This window comes from Xiphophorus couchianus, chromosome 19 (assembly GCF_001444195.1).
Source record: "Xiphophorus couchianus chromosome 19, X_couchianus-1.0, whole genome shotgun sequence".
In the NCBI taxonomy this organism is placed as follows: Eukaryota; Metazoa; Chordata; class Actinopteri; order Cyprinodontiformes; family Poeciliidae; genus Xiphophorus; species Xiphophorus couchianus.
The window spans coordinates 24,199,640-24,219,960 of record NC_040246.1 but is presented as its reverse complement, the minus strand read 5'-3'; the positions used below and the strand labels follow the sequence as shown (position 1 = coordinate 24,219,960).

The window sequence follows — 20,321 nt, the reverse complement described above, 5'->3', positions numbered from 1 at the left end:
GTAAAAAATAAAAATTAACTAAAAATAAATAAATTAAAAATAAATTTAAAAAAGAGGTACAATCTAGAGTGGTAGATCTAGAGCAATAAGTCTAGAGTTACAGATCTACAGTCAACACACAGCTTCAGTTGTTCCAGCTGGAAGCTAGAGATCAGGTTGACCTCTGAACCTTCAGAGCCACAGAAAGACGGTTCCAAAGTCGGCATGTTTCCATCTGCTGGTTTGGAGCCAATCAAAGCTAATTCCATCAGATGTTGGCGCAACATGGATGTACAAAACAGGAAATAGAAGTTCAAGCCAGCGTGGAGCAGAGAGCGCCCCCTGCTGGAGTTTTGGAATCTGACTTTTCTCATTGTTCTGGTAAGGCACAGACCAGTCAGATGTGTTTCCATCTCCCTTTTTAACGCTGCTTTTTTTTAGCTTGGCTTAGCCTATTTTAGCTTGGCTTAGCCTACCTTACCTTGAATCTTAACTGATTTACTTTTCATATCTTTGACTTTCCTTATATTAGCCTACCTGACCATAACTCATCTCTGCTTATCGTATTTTAGTTTGATTTATCCTAGCTTCCCTCAGCTTAGCTTAGATTAGCTTACCTTATATAGGGCCTTATCTTTTGTAGTTTACCTTAAATTAATAATTGTATTCTGACTCATGTCCTACCTTATGTTAGTGTTTCTCTCATCAACTTGCCCTGACTTGTCTCTACATCTCATATCAGTGTATTTATTTGCCCACCTTAGCTTAGCTTGCTGCTATGTTTAGCCTTTCAGTATCTCGGTGTCAGGATCTTTTTTCGTTTTCTGATCTGATTTATTATTCTCAACCTTGTTTCTGTTTAATTCAGAGTTTCTAGTTTGTTCTCTTATTCTTTGTGCTTAGTAGTTCATTCTTACCGGTGTACTGTCCCTGGCCCCTCTCTCTTCCCTCACACCTGCAGCCCGTTAGCCAATCAGAATCAGTCTTTTCTTCTAGCTTTCCTCCTGTCTGGTTCCTCCGTCACGATTCTCTTTGTACCAGTTTCCCATTTGTTCCTGCTTTTTGTGTTTTGCTGCTTTATTGTAAGTTTCTTGTCATTTTTACTCTATGCCTCTGCATTTGAATCCAACCTTAGGCTCAACAAAACGTGACGCTTAGCTTGCCTTATTTTAAGCTAGCCAGGCTTATTTTAGTTTCTTATCTTGTTTTTTGTCATCTTTGTTTGTTTGGTTTCTGTTCTGTTACCATAGAGTTGCTCTTCAAAGCGTAGCTTAGTATGGCTCCTCTGACCAAGCTATACTTTTCAAACAAGCCTATTCTGTGTTTGTGTGATTTTGTCATTGATTTTATTCATTTTTAATCACGTTTTTTAACATTGTGCTTTGACTGTTATTCTCTGTGATTACATGTACGTATGTAGCACTTTTGTTAACGAAAAGTGCATTGGGAATTAAATTCATTATTATTAATTATTATTATTATTGTTATTATATCCACCCTGCCTTAGGTCATTTTATTTTGCGTTATCTTACCTCAGCTGAACTTTCTATTTTGCTGTCTTCCTGTATCTTAGCTTAGTTTATCTTACTTTACCCAGTTTTAACTTGGCTTGCTGTAGTTTTTCTAACCTTAGTTTACCTTAGATTGTCTTATTTTGGCTCAGCTTACCCTAACCTTAGCATAGAATTTATATCAGTAGTTAGCCTTTTGTTGCCCTGTCCAGTCTTAACCTAGAGTAGCTTTTTGTTTTATCTTTGCTTATCATAATTAACATACCTAATCATAGCGGCCCTTAGTTTAATGTAAGCCAAAATAACAACAGCTCCTCTGCAATCATACTTTCATTCTGTGATCGATGTTCTTTAAAGCTGAAAAGTGCTGGCAACCCTGAATCCAATGGAGAAACCTGCTGATGTGCTGGGATTTTAACCAACAACCACCCATCTGGTGTGAAGAAGAGCTGTGTGTCTGCAGAACACCAGCATGAGGATCCCTGCAGCAGCAGACCCCAGAGACACTGGAGGAACCGGATATTCACGTCAACATGGACCAGTGTCTCTCAGGAATATTAACTACACCTTGTTGAACCTGAACTATAAATATTTATTGCTCTTGTATAGAAAAAATGAGTCGAACCCAGGGTGTACCTAATAAAGTGGACGGTATACGTCCAGGTGTGAAGGCTGGACTGAGACTAAGAAAAGGTGAAGGATCATGAGGGACTTCAGTTTCTCTGTCCACCAGACAGTTGTTTGTGTTCTGCCTCCCTCTAGTGGCGACTGGCTGCCACTGACACCTGTCTGAGGTCACTCTCACACTTGGCTGTCATGTTTCGCTGAGCAGAACCGCTGAGAGTCCACAGGCAACGAGACGTTCACACAGGAAGCAGCTGCACAGTCCCCACACTCGGCTGCTCTATGACTGCATTAGAGAGTGTGTGTGTTGGTGCACGCGTGTGTGTGTGGGAGGGGGAAGGGGGGAATGAGGTGTGTGACCATGCAAACTCCTACAGCTGTCACTATGGCAACATTTCTTGCTGTTTGTCCTACTCAGTGTGTGAAGCTAGTTTTGGTTGCGTCCTGAGACAGCGAGTCCTGCTAACAGAGTCGTTTGTGTTGATTCGGCTTAACTGTGAGCAGAGGATCCTCCGGTGAGAAGCGATCTTACACACAGAGGACGACGGAGCAGCAGCGGTGAGTTTCTATGAGGAGGAGCGCTGGAAGAGTGTGAGGCCTGCAGAATCAAAGTTACACATTCCTCAGTCTGGAAGGAGACATCTGGAAAACTTTAACCACAAAGAGGAGGGGGAGGAAAGGAAGGGTTTCAGTTAGAGACATTATGATTTAAAGGTACAGCGACCTCAAATTACACCAGGACTTTGGTCTGATTGAAGCTTCAGTCTGACTGAAACGTTGGAGCAGAGAGAATGCTTAGAGAGAAAGAAGACAGAGTCAGTGGGAGGAAGTCTGACCAAAGTGTTTGGCCTCTTCCTTTCTCATGTTGAGTTCAGGAAGTTGACACAAAGTGAGGGAGGGCTGAAGCAGACTAACGTTTTCCTGCTGCCTCGCTGTTTTTTCCTTTTTCAGCCCGGTTGAGCAACAGGATGGGAATCGGAGGCGGAGTTTCCCATGGAGCCTAGAGACACGGAGCCGTCGACTCGCCGGACTCTGCAAGCTTGATGGAGGCCAGCGGAGTTCCCCAGGACACAGGGTGAGTTCCTGAGGTGGCTGTGGAGCAGACTGAGGAGGTCAGGGGGCAGGTTTTGCTATGAACCGGGGACGGGGCGCTCCGGAGCCCGTAGCTGCAGGAACAGATGTGATGACTCAGCGCCTCCATGTGGATCAGCAGCGGGTCCGGAACATTCTGCTGCCTCTTGTTACTTCAGAACTGCTGAAACATTTCCATCAGACATTCAGAAACCCAGATCTGCACCAGAATTCATTCCGTCCGGTTTGTTCCATAATCTGATCTACAGAAAGAAAAGCTCCCTAATCCACATTTATTCTGGGAATAAATTGTTTTCATGGCTTCATCAAAGCCATGTTTAGTAGAACTGCATTCATCTGAGATGGTTCTGACAGACCGGACCGGGTCGGGTCTGGTCTGTCAGAACCGCCTCCTGTTGGTAACTTTAAATTTTCCAGATCTCCATTTCTGGATTTCCTTCATTTATTTTTTATAAAGTGAAAAATGTTTTGATAGAATAATCTGAACGTCCATCCGTCATTCATCCATCATCCATTTATCGGTCCATCCGTCCATCACCTGTCCATCATTCATCCATCATCCATCCAACATCCATCCATCTGTCTATCATCCATCATCCATCCATCCATCCATCCATCCATCATCCAGGTCAGTTACTGATTACCAGACTTCCTGTTCCCATGATGCATCACTCCTCCTGGATCACCAATTCCATAAGAGGAGGGTTCAGTGATAAACAGCAGCTCTGTTAGGTCAAAGTTCATCATGTGTTTCTTCTTCTTTGCAGCCACAGCGGCCCCCTCAGCCGTTCATCCTGCTCTTCCTCCCTTCCCCCCGCCAGGCCGGGTCGGCCCCCGCCCCCGCCCCTCCTCTTGAGACCCTCCCAGCTCCCAGTGCCCCTCTTTTCTCCTCTTCCTTCTCCTCTCTCTCCCATTGTCCTCTCCTCCTCTCCTCCCCTCGACTCGACCTCTGACCCTGCCCTAGCCCCTCCCTCCCGTCCGTTTCTGCTCAGCTCTTTGGACCGGGTGCTGGGGAGCGTCTCGGTGTGGCAACCCAGAGGTCTGAGTCCCGACACCGCCTCCAGATTCCTGGAGAACCAGCCAGCAGGGGTAAGACTTTAATTGTTCCCTCTCTAACGTTCCCTGATGTTCTGCAGACGTTCCCCTGATGTTCTGCAGACGTTCCCCCAAACGTTCCCCTGATGTTCTGCAGATGTTCCCCCAAACGTTCCCCTGATGTTCTGCAGACGTTCCCTCTAACGTTCCCCTGATGTTCTGCAGACGTTCCCTCTAACGTTCCCTGATGTTCTGCAGACGTTCCTGGCTCACACTGCAGCAGATCGGGTCACCATGATCTCGGTCCGGCTGCCTGATGAAGGCGGTGCTCCGGCGGTACGCGGCGTGGCGGTCCAACAGCTTCACGCCTGTACGGGTCACATGATATCCACACAGAACGAAGCCAATTTTTTATCTGGCGGAGCGAAAACCGAGCTGATGTAACTTCTACCTGATCCTGTTCTCAGTTGTTCACCTGGAGGGATCCTCGCTGCTCTTTGATGACATCTTCAAGCTGATCTCCTTCTACTGCACCAGCAGGTAAAACACACACACACACACACACAGGGAAGCTGATATAAACTCTAGGTTTTTGTTGTCAATATATATAGTCGAGCAAATCTCAATCTCGTTGTAATCTGTTGATGACAATGACAATAAATCTTATCTATCTTATTTTTTATGACCCGCTTCCTAAACAAACTGGATATGTTGGCTGATCTTGCAGATATTTCCTGTTTTACTACAATTAGTAAAACTAGAATTAGTAATTAATGTGTTAATCTGTTGAACAGCTGAGCGTTTTTAAAATCAATTGACTTAATTTGAAGGACGGGCCATTCCATCCTTTGTACTTTTTAAAGATAAAATGTGGATCCATAATAGTGCAAAGCTATTTTAATCCAGTTGTGATTTTTATGAACTTGATCGTCCAATCAGAGATATTCTTGCGATGCCATTGAAGTTACCTCTGTCTGTTGCCGTGGCAACCAGGGAAGAGGACCTGGAGGTCCTTTCTGCTTTGGGTGCAGGTAAAGAAACCCGTCTGCTTCACTTCATTGTCTCTGAGGCTTTAAACATCTCCTGAATATTTGTGCTGCAGATTTCTGGATGTCTGACCTGAACCAGAGGCCTCAGAACCCGGACCGGACCGATCAGCCCAACACCTACCTGTATGTCAACCCAGTGCCTGTGGAGGGGCCCAGTTCAGAAAGAAAATCCTCCATCTCCAAACCAGAGTCCTTCCTCAGTGAAGCAGTTACCCCCTCCCTGCAGAATGGAGAAATGTCAAAGAAATTACCTCCACGAGTCAAAGTTCCCAAACGGCCGCCCCCCCGGCCCCCTAGCCTGACTTCAGGCCTTCTCTCCTCTCCTCTCTCACCTCCAGCTACGTCTTCTGATACTCCAGAATCTGACAGAAAAGAGGAAGGAAGAGCAGTGAGTGAGAAAGAAGGGAGGAAGTCAACATCGCCTCCACCGCCGAGACCTACCGCCCCCCAGCTGCCCCAGGGGCCAGTACCTCCTGCCCCCCAGCTGCCCCAGGGGCCAGTGCCTCCTGCCCCCCTCCAGTGTACCTCAGGATGCCAGCTGCCAGCCAAGGAAGACGGACAAAATCTTGCAAAGAACACTGAGGGAGAAAAGAGGAAGGAGAAATGGGGAAGTAGGGCAGGTCTGCTGGGCGAGGAGGTTGAACAGGAGGAGGCGGTGAAAAGGAAAGCGCAGGAGGAACAAGAGCTGAAGCTGGGGAAGGAGGACATGCTAAAGACCAACTCCACATCTTCTCTGGCAATAAAGAAGCCGTCTCGCCCGGTCCCGCCTCCAAGGACTAAGCCGTCCTTCGCCAACTCAGCTGGGGGCTCCAACCAGGCAGCTGGAGGACCAACCGATCAGAGCGCAGGGATGAAAGTTCCCCCTCCCTCACCGCCTCAGCGCCCAGATGTGTCCCTGTATTCACCACAGGGGGGTGCTGCTCTGGCAGCTGACCTCGATTCCTGCTCAATCAGCAGCACAGAGGAAGAGGGAGAGCTTAACCAGGAGCAGGACGCAAACCCCAGGTGGGTCTGGGGGGAGTAAGGGCCGGTTGGGGGTTTAAATCCTTTAGTGCCGGTCCCAGTTGAGTTTCCGTCTGCTGGCCTGTTCTGTGTGACTCAAAATGACAAATAATGACAGTATTGAGGAAAGTCAATCTGGTGATGCATTTTGACGTTTTCCTGCTTTGAAGTTTGTGTTTACTGGAGATCTACGGTGTGAAATCCAGTGTCCATCATGACTGCGTACATGACTCTTCCAGCACGTTGTTGTCATATTTTGGTAGAAATGTGTGATGAGGATAAGTTGTTCTGGGTCCGAGTGTATGACTTTTCTTAGACCCTCTGCCAGCATAGGGGCAGGTTCAGTGATGGTCTTGGCGGTAAAGTTGAGTTCCAGTTGTTTTGGTTGTGTAGCAGTGAAGTAGCTGTACCATGGCTGGCATGCAAGGTGATCACCATGGTTGTGATGCATCGATGTGTTCCCATGGCAACACAGAAGACTGGGGACCATAGGGCTTGAAAACAGGGGAGCCCAACTCTGTCACCCAGGCAGACTTGGGCAAGTGAAGCTCTTGCTGTGTCTTCCATCCAGGGTTCATGCAGACCGAAGCTGCACCAAAGGAGCCGTCAGGAGAACCCCGACCATCATGTTGGACCGAGCCCGCCTCCGCCTCTCTACCGTCCTTACTGGACTCATCTACCATGACGGCCGCCTCACCAAGCGCATCATTGAGTTGGCCAGAGACCCTGTTAGCTACTTTGGTAACCTGGTGAGTATGGTGAGGGGTCTGTAACCTTCATCGGCCCATTAACCACCTGAATCTCCTTCCCCCTGTGTTCAGGTCAAGGACCACAGAGCTTTCACCCTGGAGACGATGTCCAAGCATACGACGTCCACAGAGCTTCTGCAGGAGATCAGACAGATGATGACCCAGCTGAAGAGTTACCTCCTGCAGAGCACAGAGCTGCAGGCTCTGCTGGAGCCTCAGCATCAGTACACGCAAGACAAGCTGGGTAACTTTGACCTCTGGCAGCTGTCAGAGCCGCTGACTGCGGCCTCTCTGTCATTTCCTGTAGTATCATGATACTGAAATATATTTCCTGTGACTAACCAGATCATAGGCTTCTTGTGTTCAGTTTCATTTCCATAGAAGAAGTCAGTTTGTTTTAATTCTGTTGCATTGTTGGAACTTCCAGTCAAAGAAGAGGTAGTTGACTTTTTAACAAAACTACAGTTATTGCAGTTTGTTATACACGTCTCGTTAAAAAAAAGTGTAGAACGAGAGGCATGAGCTCTAGGCAGTGTGGAAATAATTGGTGTTGTCTGCAGCAGCTAGTAGAGAGTGAAAACTTTCTGTGCTGTGCAGAGAGCCTGGTGGAAGCAGCTCTGTGTAAGAGCGTCCTGAAGCCGCTGAAGGAGCCGATCTACCGGAGCCTGGAGAGGCTGCACACCGAGAGCCGGAGGCAGCTGGAGAAGAACCAGGTGGGACAAAGTATTCACACCCCCACTGAGCCTGCGCAAAGAATGTGAACCCTAAAGTCACCTGCCACCTGTCCCTCTGTCTGTCCCTGTGCCCCTGACCCCCAGGCCGTGGTCCTGGCCAGCACCACCACAGCGTTGGGGATCTGCACCTCCATCCCGGAGGTGGCAGCAATGGAGCGGATCAGCCTGAAGCTGAACAAGCTGCACCAGGAGTATTCCCCCCAAAGGAAGATCCAGCTGCTGCTGAAGGCCTGCAGGCTCATCTACCACTCCATGTCCATCAGCTGCCCAGGTCAGAACCTCGGCTCAGAACCTCGGGCTCAGTGTTTAGATCACCCCAAAAGCAGATTAGCAGTGTTGGGTCCAAACCGGTATCATACAATTCTAGCTTTCCCTGGTTCAGAACCAGAACCTTGAATCAGGGAGCACCTAAATTCGTTTGGACCGGACCGTCCTCTAACGTCCCATCTGTCCAGGCCGGGCCCACGGCGCCGACGACTTCCTGCCTGTGATGATGTATGTCCTGGCCCGGTCCAACATGACCGCCCTGCAGCTGGACGTGGAATACATGATGGAGCTGATGGACCCGGCGCTCACCCAGGGCGAAGGTAGGGCAGGGGAAAGTTAGTGCACCCTGAGGTCTGTCTTTCCTCCTGACTAAACGGAGCAGCGGTTCTGAACAATGAGGCTCCGTTTGGAAAGTTAGTCAAAAATTAACAATAATTTAGAATTTGGTTTATTGGCAGAAAATGGTGGTTAATTTTCACCATGTTATTCATCTTATATAATTGTCCCAGTTTATTACTAAATGTTTAAATATCAAACTAAATATAAATCTCAGAGCTAAATATTTAGTTAATGTGCAAATTCATTTGCCAATAACAGGACATGGACTGCCAAAATAAAAGCTGGGTTTTCTGAAATGCTTTATGAACTCCAGCTTTTGAATCGCTTCATCATCAGCTGGTGGTGACCTTTGACCCTAAGCTGATGGTGCGGCGTCTCCAGGTCCAGATCTTCCCAACTGAACTCTGGTTGGGCGAGGTCTTGGTTCTCAGTGACATCACTTCCTGTCCATGTGTCTGAGGTTCCTACTACCTGACCACCACCTACGGCGCGCTGGAGCACATCAAGACGTTTGACCAGCAGAGATCAGCGACGCGACAGCTGAGCAGAGAGGTCCAGGACTCCATCCACCGCTGGGAAAGACGGCGGACCCTCAACCAGGAGCGGGACGGCCACAACTCTGTTCGGGTACAAAGGCTTTCTAGGGAACCCAGGGGAAACAGGTGACCCAGGGGAAACAGGTGAACCAGGTGACCCAGGGGGACCAGGGGAAACAGGGAAACCAGGGGACCAAAATGAACCAGGGGAAACAGGGGAACCAGGTGAACCAGGGGAACCAGGTGAACCAGGGGAAACAGGGGAACCAGGTGACCCAGGGGAAACAGGGGACCCAGGGGAAACAGGGGACCCAGGGGAAACAGGGGACCCAGGTGACCAAGGGGACCCAGGGGAAACAGGTGACACAGGTGAACCAGGTGACCCAGGGGAAACAGGGGAACCAGGTGAACCAGGGGAAACAGGGGAACCAGGTGAACCAGGTGACCCAGGGGAAACAGGGAAACCAGGGGACCAAAATGAACCAGGGGAAACAGGGGAACCAGGTGACCCAGGGGAACCAGGGGAAACAGGGGAAACAGGGGAAACAGGGGACCCAGGGGAAACAGGGGACCCAGGTGAACCAGGGGAAACAGGTGACCCAGGGGAAACAGGGGACCCAGGTGACCAAGGGGACCCAGGGGAAACGGGTGTCCCAGGGGAAACGGGTGTCCCAGGGGAAACGGGTGACACAGGTGAACCAGGTGACCCAGGGGAAACAGGGGAACCAGGTGAACCAGGGAAACAGGGGAACCAGGGGAAACAGGTGACCCAGGGGAAACAGGGAAACAGGGGACCCAGGTGACCAAGGGGACCCAGGTGAGCTGCCTGACATTGAAACTCTGTGGTTGTTCCTCTGCAGGACTTCCTGACTGTGTTTAGTCCTGAGATCGGCGTCAACCCGAAAACTCTGGGCGTCCTCCCTACAACCAGCATCCAGGAACTGACCGATCAGTGCGCTGCACGCTATGAGCAAGGTACCGGTCTGCTTCTAGCTCCCACATGTGACATCACTTCCTGTTCCCCATCAGGATCAAAAGCACAAACTTACTGACTAGTGGAAACCTTATCAAATCAAATGGACCATCAGGTTCTGCAGGTTCTGATCTGTCCTCTCTGTCTCCCAGCCGGCTTCACGCTGAGTGTCTTTGTGGATGGAGTCCTGCAGCCCGTCGCTCCTACAGACCGGGCCCTGAACGTCAAGAACCGCTGCCAGCCCGGAGCCTACTGCTTCCTCTACCACCCCCCCGACCGACCCGGCACCCTCCAGGTCCGACCCGACCGGCCCGACCCCCCCCAGGTCCGGACCTGTCCCTCTGCCCCACCTCCTCCTCTGCCTGGTGAGGACTTCCAAATCGTCAGTCCTGGGAAACCGGAGGAGGAGGAAGCCCTGATTGACCTTTAACCCCTAAGGCATCCAAGGCAGAGTGTTGCCATGGTAACTGCATGACAGAGCAGGAATGTATTTTGACCTCCGAACTAAAGCTGAGGAGAACCTGGAGAACCAAATCTGGACCAGACGGGTCAGAACTGATGATGATGATGATGATGGTTGGGGACCAAGGAAATGTGATTAATACATTTTATCATCTGGTGAAATCCTTACCATGGATTAGGATTGATGATGATGATGATCGCCATCATCATCATCATCATCACCACCCAGGGTTTCCCCCAGTATATTACAGGTCTGGCAGCCCGCCATGCTTTACTAGCCCCACTGCCAGGCTAAGCCTTTCTTGTTTATGTTTTTTGGAAGATAATAAATAAAAAACCTTTTTTCTTTTAAGCCGGATTGCAAGCGTCTTTGTTGCTCTGAGCGTTTCACTGGCGGAGCAGATTTATTCCTAAAATATATGTTTATAGAAGATGGCTTTATGCATTTAAAGTCGGACCAATCACATCGCTGGAGCCTCACGCTGCAGCAGCTGAATGATTTATTGTATGGGGCGTTTCCATCTCAACTCGCTGCCCAGCGTGTGGCGCTGTCTGCCCTGTAAAGTTCATGTCTGTGTTCCGGTTGGTCGGAGCGTTAGCGGTTAACGAACCAGCGCTAACCTCATCATGCACGTCTCGTAGTCACGCATCACGCTGGTTTTATTTTATTTTATCATTATTTTTAGCATTATTTTTCCAGTTACATGATGCATCAAACCATATCAAACGCTTTGTCCACTTAGAGTTAATGAGCGCTGAGATCTGAGAAACTGGAGCAACCAAAACAGTTTCTGTCTCTTATTAAAACTCAGAAATGTTAGAGCTGCTAAAGCCACATTAGCAGCATTGAATTAAATCTCAGTTTGTTGCTCATCTCTGCTCAGTGCAGCAGATTGAACTCATCCTGCAGGGCCGGTCCAAGGCTGCATGAGGCCTGGGGCAGAATCTGACCTAGGGGCCCCTCTTGCTGCTAAAACCATCAGCACCTCTAACAGCTTCTGGGTTGGATTTAATCTGGGAGAGAGAGAGTAGATTAACTGGCCAACATAAAAAACAATAAGTTATAATTGTATTTGTGAACAAACAGCTCAAATTCACAGCATCAGATTGTTGCTATGGTAACAAAATAATCTGAGTATGAAGATTGGTCTTTGAACTTTTACAAAGTAAACCTGCCAGCTCCTTAAAATCTGACATTTAAATATTAATTTAAAATCTTTTAATTTATGCTGAAACAAATTAAATCAAATTTAGCAGCATTGATAATCTCAATAAATAAATGTTACATTTATATATCTGTGTTAAAATATCAGCCTTTATGGCCCCTGAAGCCCTGGGGGCCCGATGGAGCCGCTGACTTCATTTGGATTAAACAGAAGTGCAAATAATTCATATTCATCTTAAGTGTATTTTTTTATTTGTTGATTTTCAGACTAGTTCTGGGTTTAAATATCGTTTCACTGCCATGTTTTTCTGTAACATGTAATAACCCAGTAATGTTTTTACTTTTCCTGTCAACTTGACATGTTTTAATAGAAAAACCCGGCGGACTCCTCGGCGCCGCCCGGCGGGCTGAGCAGGTTTACTGGGGGAAACTCTGGGACCATCATCATCATCATCACCAGCAGCAGCAGCTCTCTCTGCTCTGTGGCTGCAGGTTTAAATCCACAGTGCCATTGAGCAACACAGTGATGTGGTTGTGGAACCAGCAGCCACTGCCTGCCAGCAGAGGGCGCTGTTCTGCAGGGGAATGCTAAAGTTCCACCAAACTGATGCAGTTACTGGAAGAACAGCAACCCGTTACCATGGTAACGGTGCAACGTCACTGCAGTTTGCTGCATTTAGCGCCGTTACTTTTGGGTTCGTTACTCCTTTAGCCGGTTCTACAGGACCGGCTAAAGGACTTTACCCGACCCACTTCAGTTCTGAATGGTTCCAACAGAACCTGGAGGTTCTGTTCACATCTCCAACAGGAACCAGAATGTTCTGACCCTCACAGTTTAAGACGCCACTTTTTCTTACAGACATCCTGCTATGGCGGAAATCACCATGGCAACCAGTGACTCAATCATCCCAGTTTAAAGTGTCCATCGCCGCTATTGGTCCGATTATGAAAGGAGGCGGGTCTTGGCAGCAGTGATCCGCAATAAATATTAATAGAAATAATCATTTAAAAAGTTACTCAAAATAAATTTATTAAAACAATTAATTAGAAAAATAAAACCACAAATTAACAGTTAAATTCATTAAGTGCTAAATTAATTACAATAATTTTAATAATAAATTTCAGATGCATTTTATTTTATTCATTAATGGCTCATTAAATATATGTCTGATTCATTAAACTGCTAGCAGCTCACCTGCTAACTACTGGTTTAGTTAGTAGTTAGCTAAACTAGCTGTTTAGCTTTTCGTCTAATCTTCTGGTGTTACTAATCATTTCCATGAGCATCTCATTTCATAGCTAAACCTACTCAAGTCCAACATTTTGTCCCGCAGAATTCAGATTCTCTACACCGTTTGAGGTGCTGCCAAAACCACAGAATCCATTTCATCAATAACTGAATGAATTATTGATTCATCTATTAATAACTGCATGAGCCAAACAACAATGTGAATTCTGATTCCCCACATGATGATGAAGCTTCAGGCGCTGAAGGATTTAATGACGATGTGTGTGGGAGCAGGTCAGGTGGACCGTTTGGCCCTGGGTTTGGTCTGGCAGGTTTTGGGTTCTCAGGCGTGGAACCTCACGCCGTCAGAGAGCCGCCGATCCACGCCGCCACCATCTGAGCCACGTCCTGCCCCGCATCCAGGACGAAGGCGTGCCGAACGCCTCGCTCACACAGCCGGATGTCTCCGTGCGGGAAGTCCCTCCTCATATCCTGGAAGTAGCTGACCGGACACCAGTGGTCCGTGGCTCCATAATAGAAAATGAGCTGCAACAGAACCAGGCAGAACTTGGAGGTTCTGATGGAAGCGGTGAGGTGATTCTGACCCAGACGGATGGGTTCTTACCCTGTCCAGGTTCTTCTGGATGGTAACGTTGTCTCTTTCCTGAACCATCCTCATTTCCTGGCCGCCCAGGTACATGGAGTTCACTGCAACCAGAACCAGAACCAGAGCCATGAAGGCGAGAGCCGAGCAGCGGAGGGAGAACGTTCATCATGTCGAAGTTTCAGAGCATCAAACCTTCAGCAAAATCACTGAATCTCACATACTTCAGTCTGTACTCTGGAGGAAGTACTGGAGCTTAGCTCAGTATCTCCTGAGCAGAGGCGGCCCTAGCCTGTTTGGTGCCCTGGGCGACCCACCGTCCCGGCGCCCCCTCGCCTCCCCCAGGGCGACAAGGGGTTTGTTTTGTGGCTGTTGGTGGTGTGAAGGTCATCTGTGCCATCCAGTTTGTCTTTTTATTTGACAAAATCTTATTTCATACAAACATTTCCCTCAGCTCTAATTTCTATCCTTCAGTCTCTAATAAATGAAACATGAGGGCTTTAAAATGTGCAGACATTAAAATGTCTTCAAATAAACGTTTTCATAACATCCAAATCTGTAGTATCTCGTACCACATTGTCTCCAATAGAGCTTTAATATCAAACATTGAATATAGAAGAAATGAGGCTACTGTGCTGACAGTGTGAATTATAGTCGGCTCAGACTGTCCTCAACATCAACAATTTACTAAACTATAATGTTTAAAGTCTTCAGTCTTGGTTTTACTCTTTCACTCTGGGCATAAACAAAATAATTTGCAAACCTTAAGTAATTAACCTTAAACATATGAACATGCTTTGCAAAATACTTCTTAGCACTTATTTCTTTGCAATTAGTTATCACTGAATAAATCACTTAGCTTCACAAACATTTGCTATGTGGAGCAGATTAACATGGCGTCCTGCCTTCAAGACAATACACAGGGCAAAGCTGGCCCATCTCTACCAGCTACCCCTCACAAACTGCCGCCCTGGGCAGTTGCCCACATAGACATGAACACACAGACGCCTCATGGAGCGGGTTGGCCGCCATATTGAGTGTGGCCTTTCTGCCAGTTAGCTAACACCAGTAACTGGACTGAACTTCACAAAGTGACGTTCAAAGTATTTTAAGTTCATTCCTGTCATTGACACATTTTCTCTCACACACTGATACATTTGGTAATCAAAGAAATGACCAAAGACAGAGTTTCTAACTTTTAATGTGATTATTTGTTTTGGGGGAATTTCTGAATAAAGAGCAAAATGTTTTGATGTGATAGAAATGATTCTGATAAACTGTTCTTATATCGACACTGATGAACAGACATCCTTTTTTTACAGTGTTTTATTTAAGAACATATTTACATGATGCCATAATTTAACGTTTCAAGATGTCAAGAAATAAAAATTTCCTTTTATTTTTTGACATTTTATTGTAACGACAATAAACTTTGATAAATCAGTCATTGACAAACATTAGCTACATATTTTTCTTACTTTTTTCCAGAAAAACTTTTACAGTATAAGTCCACTCTGCTACGGACAAAGAGTGAAAACGATTCTAACAGTAAATTATTTTTATTTCATTACATAAGCTGTCTTAATACATTAATACTTCAGATTGAGATATTTCTCTTAAAAATACACAAAAAATAAAAGAATAAAAGTGTGCAATAAAACGCATTTTTTAATTTATATCATACTGGGAACAATGGGAGAAGTCCAGTGAGTTCTGAGACGTCGTGGTACTCAGGCTAAAGCCCAGGATAAAAGCGAAATGATCCAAAAGTCTAATAGAAAATACATCTATTTTTCCTTCCCATTCAGAATAAACCTATATTTTCATCATGTTGTTTTCTGACTCGTAGCATCTTTATAGCTAAAGATGGCGGCGTTGTGAAACAGAAGAACAGCAGCTCCAGCTCTGACCCTGACTGACCTTTCCTCTCTAAATCCCCTGGTCTTTAATGCACTTCCTCTCTAACAGCGGTTTCTCATCAGCTCTCTCATTAAAACAATATGAAAACGTTAGCTACGCTAACAATCAGTGGTTACTTCGGGCCAATTTAGCTACATAGGAAATATTTCTTGGTTGTTTAGAAGCGGGTTTCTGGCTGCAAAGTCAAGTAATTCTGTTTGTAAAAATTATGTTAATATTTATTTTCTTTCAATCTTACCTGTGAAAGGTAATGCAAATGTATTGTAAAACGGTTGAAACAAGTCCGAACAGCACAGGACTTGGGGAGCTCCTATTGCTCTGCTGCCACACACAAGATGGCGGCGACGTAACATAGGACTCAGCGCTCAATGAGGCGTCGACGTATTCATGTCTATCGTTGCCCATATCAGAAACAATCACTGTTCCTGCGTATCGATAAAAACAACTGGGACGTTTCTGACAGTAATTAACTTGTGACGAAATCTGCCGCTGCATTTTAAAATAAAGAATCAGGAAAAGCTTCTTTATTTGCTGGCAGCTTAGTTTTAAGTTGGTTTTCTCTTAATTCAAGTGTTTTGAGATATTAAAATCTTGACATTTGCTGAGATTTTGTGTTTTTGCAGTAAAAATATGATGGTAAAAGCCAGCCCACTGGATTTAGATGCAGAGGAAGTTGCTGACCGCTCACAGAGACCCGGCAGAACCCAGCAGAACCCACCTGCACAGTCTCCGGAGAACATCTGCAGCGCCGGCCGCAACACGCAGGGGTCCAGCGCTGGCAGGCCACGCAGCAGCAGGCGGACCAGCAGGGCGGCGACGCGCTGTGGCAGCAGCGACAGCAGGAAGAGCGGCAGGTAGGCCAGGTAGCGCAGCTGGCACAGCACCGGGGTCATGACCTTTCCCTGCGGGCTCTGGGCCATCCGCTCGATGGTGGGGAACAGCAGCACGGCCTTCAGGACCTGCAGGAGGACGAGACGGGTCAGCGCCACCCGGACCGGACCCGGTTCTGGTTCCAGTTCTGGTTCCGGACCTCCAGCTCGGGGCTCCTCCTCATCATCTCCAGGATCATGTAGCAGCCGATGGAGTGGCCCACCAGAACCAACCGGGTTCCTCTGGGGACCCGGTCCCGGATGAAAGCCAGCTTGTGTTGGATCTGTCCGTCCAGTCCAAAAACGTCCCGTCGTGCCGCCGCCGCGCCATCTGGACCGCAAGCAGACATAACCGTCAGAACCGGGTCCAACCCACTTCTGTTGCTAGAACCGGACCTACCTTCTACGAGGTCCATGGAGTCCGGAGGAGCGCAGTGGCCGGCGTGGCTCACCGCCCAGACGGGCCTTCCCAGCATGCCGTGCAGCGTCAGCAAGAAGCTCTCATAGAAGCCCACGACCCCCGGGTTTCCTGTGGGGACAGGAAGTACCGGATCAGGAGGACAGGAAAAACCGGATCAGAGGGACAGGAAGTAAGATCAGGGGGACAGGAAGTACCGGATCAGAGGGACAGGAAGTACCGGATCAGAGGGACAGGAAGTACAGGGTAAGAGGGACAGGAAGTAAGATCAGGGGGACAGGAAGTACCGGATCAGAGGGACAGGAAGTACAGGGTAAGAGGGACAGGAAGTAAGATCAGGGGGACAGGAAGTACCGGATCAGAGGGACAGGAAGTACCGGATCAGAGGGACAGGAAGTACCGGATCAGGAGGACAGGAAGTACAGGGTAAGAGGGACAGGAAGTAAGATCAGGGGGACAGGAAGTACCGGATCAGCGGATCTGGGCCTTCAGCAGAAAGTTTTGACCCACCTGGGATGAGGAGCAGCAGCACTTCTTCTCCTGACAGCTGAGAGGAACCGACTTTCAGAACCTCGGTGGCTGCTCCGCTGCAGAAGAAAAACTCTGACTGGGTCTCCATCCTGGGCCTGCCGGAACCTGAACCTCCCGTTAGTTCGGTGTTCTGATCGGTCGGAAGTTTCAAACGGACATAGTCATCTTTGGACCGGATCCTCTGCAGAACCTGATCATGCTATGTATTCATTTATTGAATCCAGAGAGGTTCTGCGGAAGGTTCTGGGCGGGTTTGGACTCCCGGGTCCACCAGGAGACTTTGGACCAGAGAGAAATGATGGAGTTAAAGGTTCGCGTTATTCCAGCAGATTATTGAATGGACCTTTGCTCTGATGTTATCAGTTTTTATTCCTCTGTGAACTCTGGATTGATTCCTGCACAAGAACCGTATCTTTTCCTGGAACTGATCCAGTATGTTCTCCCTGGCCGTCAGTTACGGTTCTGGTTCAGGTTCTGATTTTGCTACAGAACAATATTCCCTAAATAAATAATACAGAAATAAGAAATTAAAGCGGCGAAACTGTCCCTGAACGCATCACTATGTCTAACAGCACCAACCCAGAAGTTCTCCCGGTTCTGGAAAAACCCGGCGTTTGGACCGGTCCACCCGGAGTCTACTCAGCCAATCTTGTAGAGCTTACCTGGTAAACACGGTCAAACGAGCTGGTCATCGATCATGATCGATCAGAGCTTTTCTTCCGGTCTGGTCATGCTACTGCTCTCTGATTGGCTAGCTAAGGTGTTGCGTTGCTGCGTTTGAGGCGCAGCAGAGACTCGGAATTTCTGCCGTCAGAACAAAAAGTGCCGAAGAAGTCAGAAGATTCTGAATTTGATCTTGTAACAGACGTCAGACTAGCAGAAAATCCTGCTGATGGTCACGTGTTTCCCACAAGTTTGACGTTTCCATCGATCACTGTAAGGCGCGCGAAGGTTTCCGAAAGAAGAGCTGGAAATCAGACGCGCCCCCTGCTGGTAAAGAACTTAAAAAAAAAATCTTAGGATGCCGGTGTAACACCGGTTTGGTTCTGGTTCGGTTCTCCATATTGTATTCCGAACCTGGACCAATCATTTTATTTCTCTCCACAAATTCAAACAGTTTTGGAGAGAAATAACAGTTGGAGTGAATGATGACGCACAGTCTACGTCACCAGCATGTTTTTTTTTGTCAGTATCGTAGGTTTTTGTCTGTAATTGTTTTCTTTTTTTTAATTTATTAAACAAACAGTATACAAAAACTCGTTGAGGCACAAAGAACATTACAACATAAGTAGAAAAAAGAAACTAAACAAGGAGCTAAGACTAAAGACAAGCACATAAACAGTAAGGCAAATGAATAACAATAGAGCAACTAAAGAAAAGTAGAGATACTGGCAGTTACTTTTTTTGCAGAAACAGATTTCAAATGTTTCTATGAGGTGTAATACAGTTTAAACTGGTTAAGAAAAAAATCAAAACAAGTTGTAGAACCTCTGCATTTACAGCAGGATTTATGATGTTTAACAAGCAAGAAGACAATATTTACCATGTCAGATATTTGACTATCAAATCATCAACATAGTATAATATGTGGGTGATGGTTATCTCTGGGATGGCTTCAGTTTTAAGGGACAACCAGTTTTTAATGTCTCTCCATAGTTTAAAAGAAAAAGGACAGAAAAAAAAAGATGATTAATGATTCTTCTGGACATTCACAAAAGATATAACATGTTGAATCAAATTTAAATCTTTTGTGCAAAAATTCAGCCACTGGGTAAAAATTGTGAGATTTTGAAGCGAGTTTCTTTAACCTTTGGTGAAATCGGCCATTTTACATACTTGGAGAACAAATTCTTTATAATAGACAGATTGGTTGTTATCAAGATATTATTATTGTAATCATTAAATAATTTAGATTTGAAGGCCGTCACAAGCAGAACATTATTGTTTCTATCAGTCTCACTATATTCTCCAGTTTTCAGTTTGGGTAAAGATGAAATAACATTTGAATATCTGAAGGTGTTTTGGATGAGATGGATCAGAGCTACAGGAATAGCTTTACATACTTTTAGATATTCATTACAAGTACAGTTCAGATCAAATTTGTTGGTAAAATCTCTATAATTTAACAAAACACCATTAAGTACTATCCATACTATCCAATAAGTCAGTTACAAATAAAATACCTTTTTCATACCAGTTAGTTTTAAAAATAGATTTTCTATTTATTAATATTGATCTGTTATTCCACACTATGGATCCATGTGGGGTAAAATTGTGGGTAAATATCATTTTCCTAAAATGTTTGTGAAAATTAGACAGTGCAATATTAATCTTGGTTAATTCAAAATCACATTTAAGCAAGAAATCCAAGCCACCGAGTTTATTAAATATAGATTTAGGGATATGAAACCACACTGAGTTGGAATGAGACAAATAGTTTTTCAGCCAATTTATTCTAAATGAACCAATCAGAGCCTCAAACTCCAAGGCTCTAATTCCTCCTTTATCATAATCTTTAATAAGATGAGATCGTCTTAAATAGTGAGTTTTGTTCCTCCAGATAAATTGAAAGATTATTGAATTAGCTTTCTTAATATTCTTGTCAGAGATAAAAGCAGAATGGCATGGATAAATTAACTTGGACACTCCTTCAGCTTTGGACAGAAGAGTTGGTCCAGAACCAGTCAGATCTCTAGTGAACCAAAGACTCAAGGATCTCTTCATGCCATCCAAGCATCTTCCAATGTTTTCCTCCTCTCTTCTAATAGTATTTTTTGAAATCAGTATTCCCAGATATTTAACTTCAGACTTAACTGTAATGGAAGCAGCAGACTCTCAGAGCTGGACTGGATCGGCAGAAGTTCACATTTATCAATATTGAGACGAACCAGATTAAAATAGATTTTAGCTCAATGTCTACCATAGTTTTATCTCTTGGAAAAATTGTTGTATCATCAGCAAACTGACTTATCTTGAATTCCTTATCAAAAATTTTGATACTGTGCAAATTAGAATTGTTCATAATTAGTAAGGTAGCATTTGAGTAGTTAATATAAATAATTTAGGTGAAATTGGGCAGCCCTGCCTGATTCCTCTTGACATAGAGAAACTAGGGGTCAAACTCGTTCCCAGGGAAACTGAGCTACTTATGTCAGTATACAATAGACTAATTATGTTACAAAATTTTTCCCCAAAGCCAAAATATTTTAGTGTTTTTATTATAAAGCAGTGTTC

General features: G+C 45.9%; 3 protein-coding genes and 1 long non-coding RNA gene across 9 annotated transcripts; 3 read left to right on the top strand and 1 right to left on the bottom strand.

The window, feature by feature from the left end:
- Window positions 1–2,076: 2,076 nt before the first annotated feature.
- rin3 (Ras and Rab interactor 3) lies at window positions 2,077–10,390 on the top strand. 3 transcript variants are annotated; one of them, XM_028000945.1, is made up of 15 exons: window positions 2,077–2,672; window positions 3,066–3,189; window positions 3,974–4,295; window positions 4,467–4,611; window positions 4,709–4,781; window positions 5,181–5,272; window positions 5,344–6,295; window positions 6,864–7,041; window positions 7,114–7,285; window positions 7,639–7,754; window positions 7,860–8,046; window positions 8,231–8,362; window positions 8,842–9,008; window positions 9,778–9,892; window positions 10,043–10,390. In XM_028000945.1, exons 2-15 carry the CDS (start codon window positions 3,158–3,160, stop codon window positions 10,318–10,320), a joined length of 2,961 nt encoding a protein of 986 aa, XP_027856746.1. In that variant the 5' UTR covers window positions 2,077–2,672; window positions 3,066–3,157; the 3' UTR covers window positions 10,321–10,390. The 3 variants fall into 3 exon arrangements, with proteins under 3 accessions (XP_027856746.1, XP_027856747.1, XP_027856745.1); XM_028000946.1 differs by lacking the exon at window positions 2,077–2,672 and having other exon boundaries at window positions 2,763–3,189; window positions 4,500–4,611; XM_028000944.1 differs by lacking the exon at window positions 2,077–2,672 and having other exon boundaries at window positions 2,763–3,189.
- On the top strand, window positions 9,017–9,771 carry LOC114134385 (glutenin, high molecular weight subunit PW212-like). Of its 2 annotated transcripts, none has more exons than XM_028000993.1 (2): window positions 9,017–9,421; window positions 9,575–9,771. In XM_028000993.1, exons 1-2 carry the CDS (start codon window positions 9,116–9,118, stop codon window positions 9,683–9,685), a joined length of 417 nt encoding a protein of 138 aa, XP_027856794.1. In that variant the 5' UTR covers window positions 9,017–9,115; the 3' UTR covers window positions 9,686–9,771. The 2 variants fall into 2 exon arrangements, with proteins under 2 accessions (XP_027856794.1, XP_027856793.1); XM_028000992.1 differs by having other exon boundaries at window positions 9,557–9,771.
- A 1,378-nt stretch (window positions 10,391–11,768) lies between the features above and the next one.
- Window positions 11,769–18,075, bottom strand: ldah (lipid droplet associated hydrolase). 3 transcript variants are annotated; one of them, XM_028000985.1, is made up of 7 exons: window positions 17,750–18,075; window positions 17,067–17,587; window positions 16,539–16,667; window positions 16,300–16,469; window positions 15,988–16,228; window positions 13,371–13,453; window positions 11,769–13,291 (listed from the first exon to the last, which is right to left on the bottom strand). In XM_028000985.1, the coding sequence occupies exons 2-7, from the start codon at window positions 17,173–17,175 to the stop codon at window positions 13,103–13,105; spliced, it is 921 nt and encodes a 306-aa protein (XP_027856786.1). In that variant the 5' UTR covers window positions 17,176–17,587; window positions 17,750–18,075; the 3' UTR covers window positions 11,769–13,102. The 3 variants fall into 3 exon arrangements, with proteins under 3 accessions (XP_027856786.1, XP_027856785.1, XP_027856787.1); XM_028000984.1 differs by having other exon boundaries at window positions 17,067–18,075; XM_028000986.1 differs by lacking the exon at window positions 17,067–17,587.
- On the top strand, window positions 13,218–14,809 carry LOC114134386 (uncharacterized). The gene is made up of 2 exons (XR_003593379.1): window positions 13,218–13,334; window positions 13,440–14,809. It is a non-coding gene; the product is annotated as an uncharacterized LOC114134386 (long non-coding RNA).
- Window positions 18,076–20,321: the final 2,246 nt, after the last annotated feature.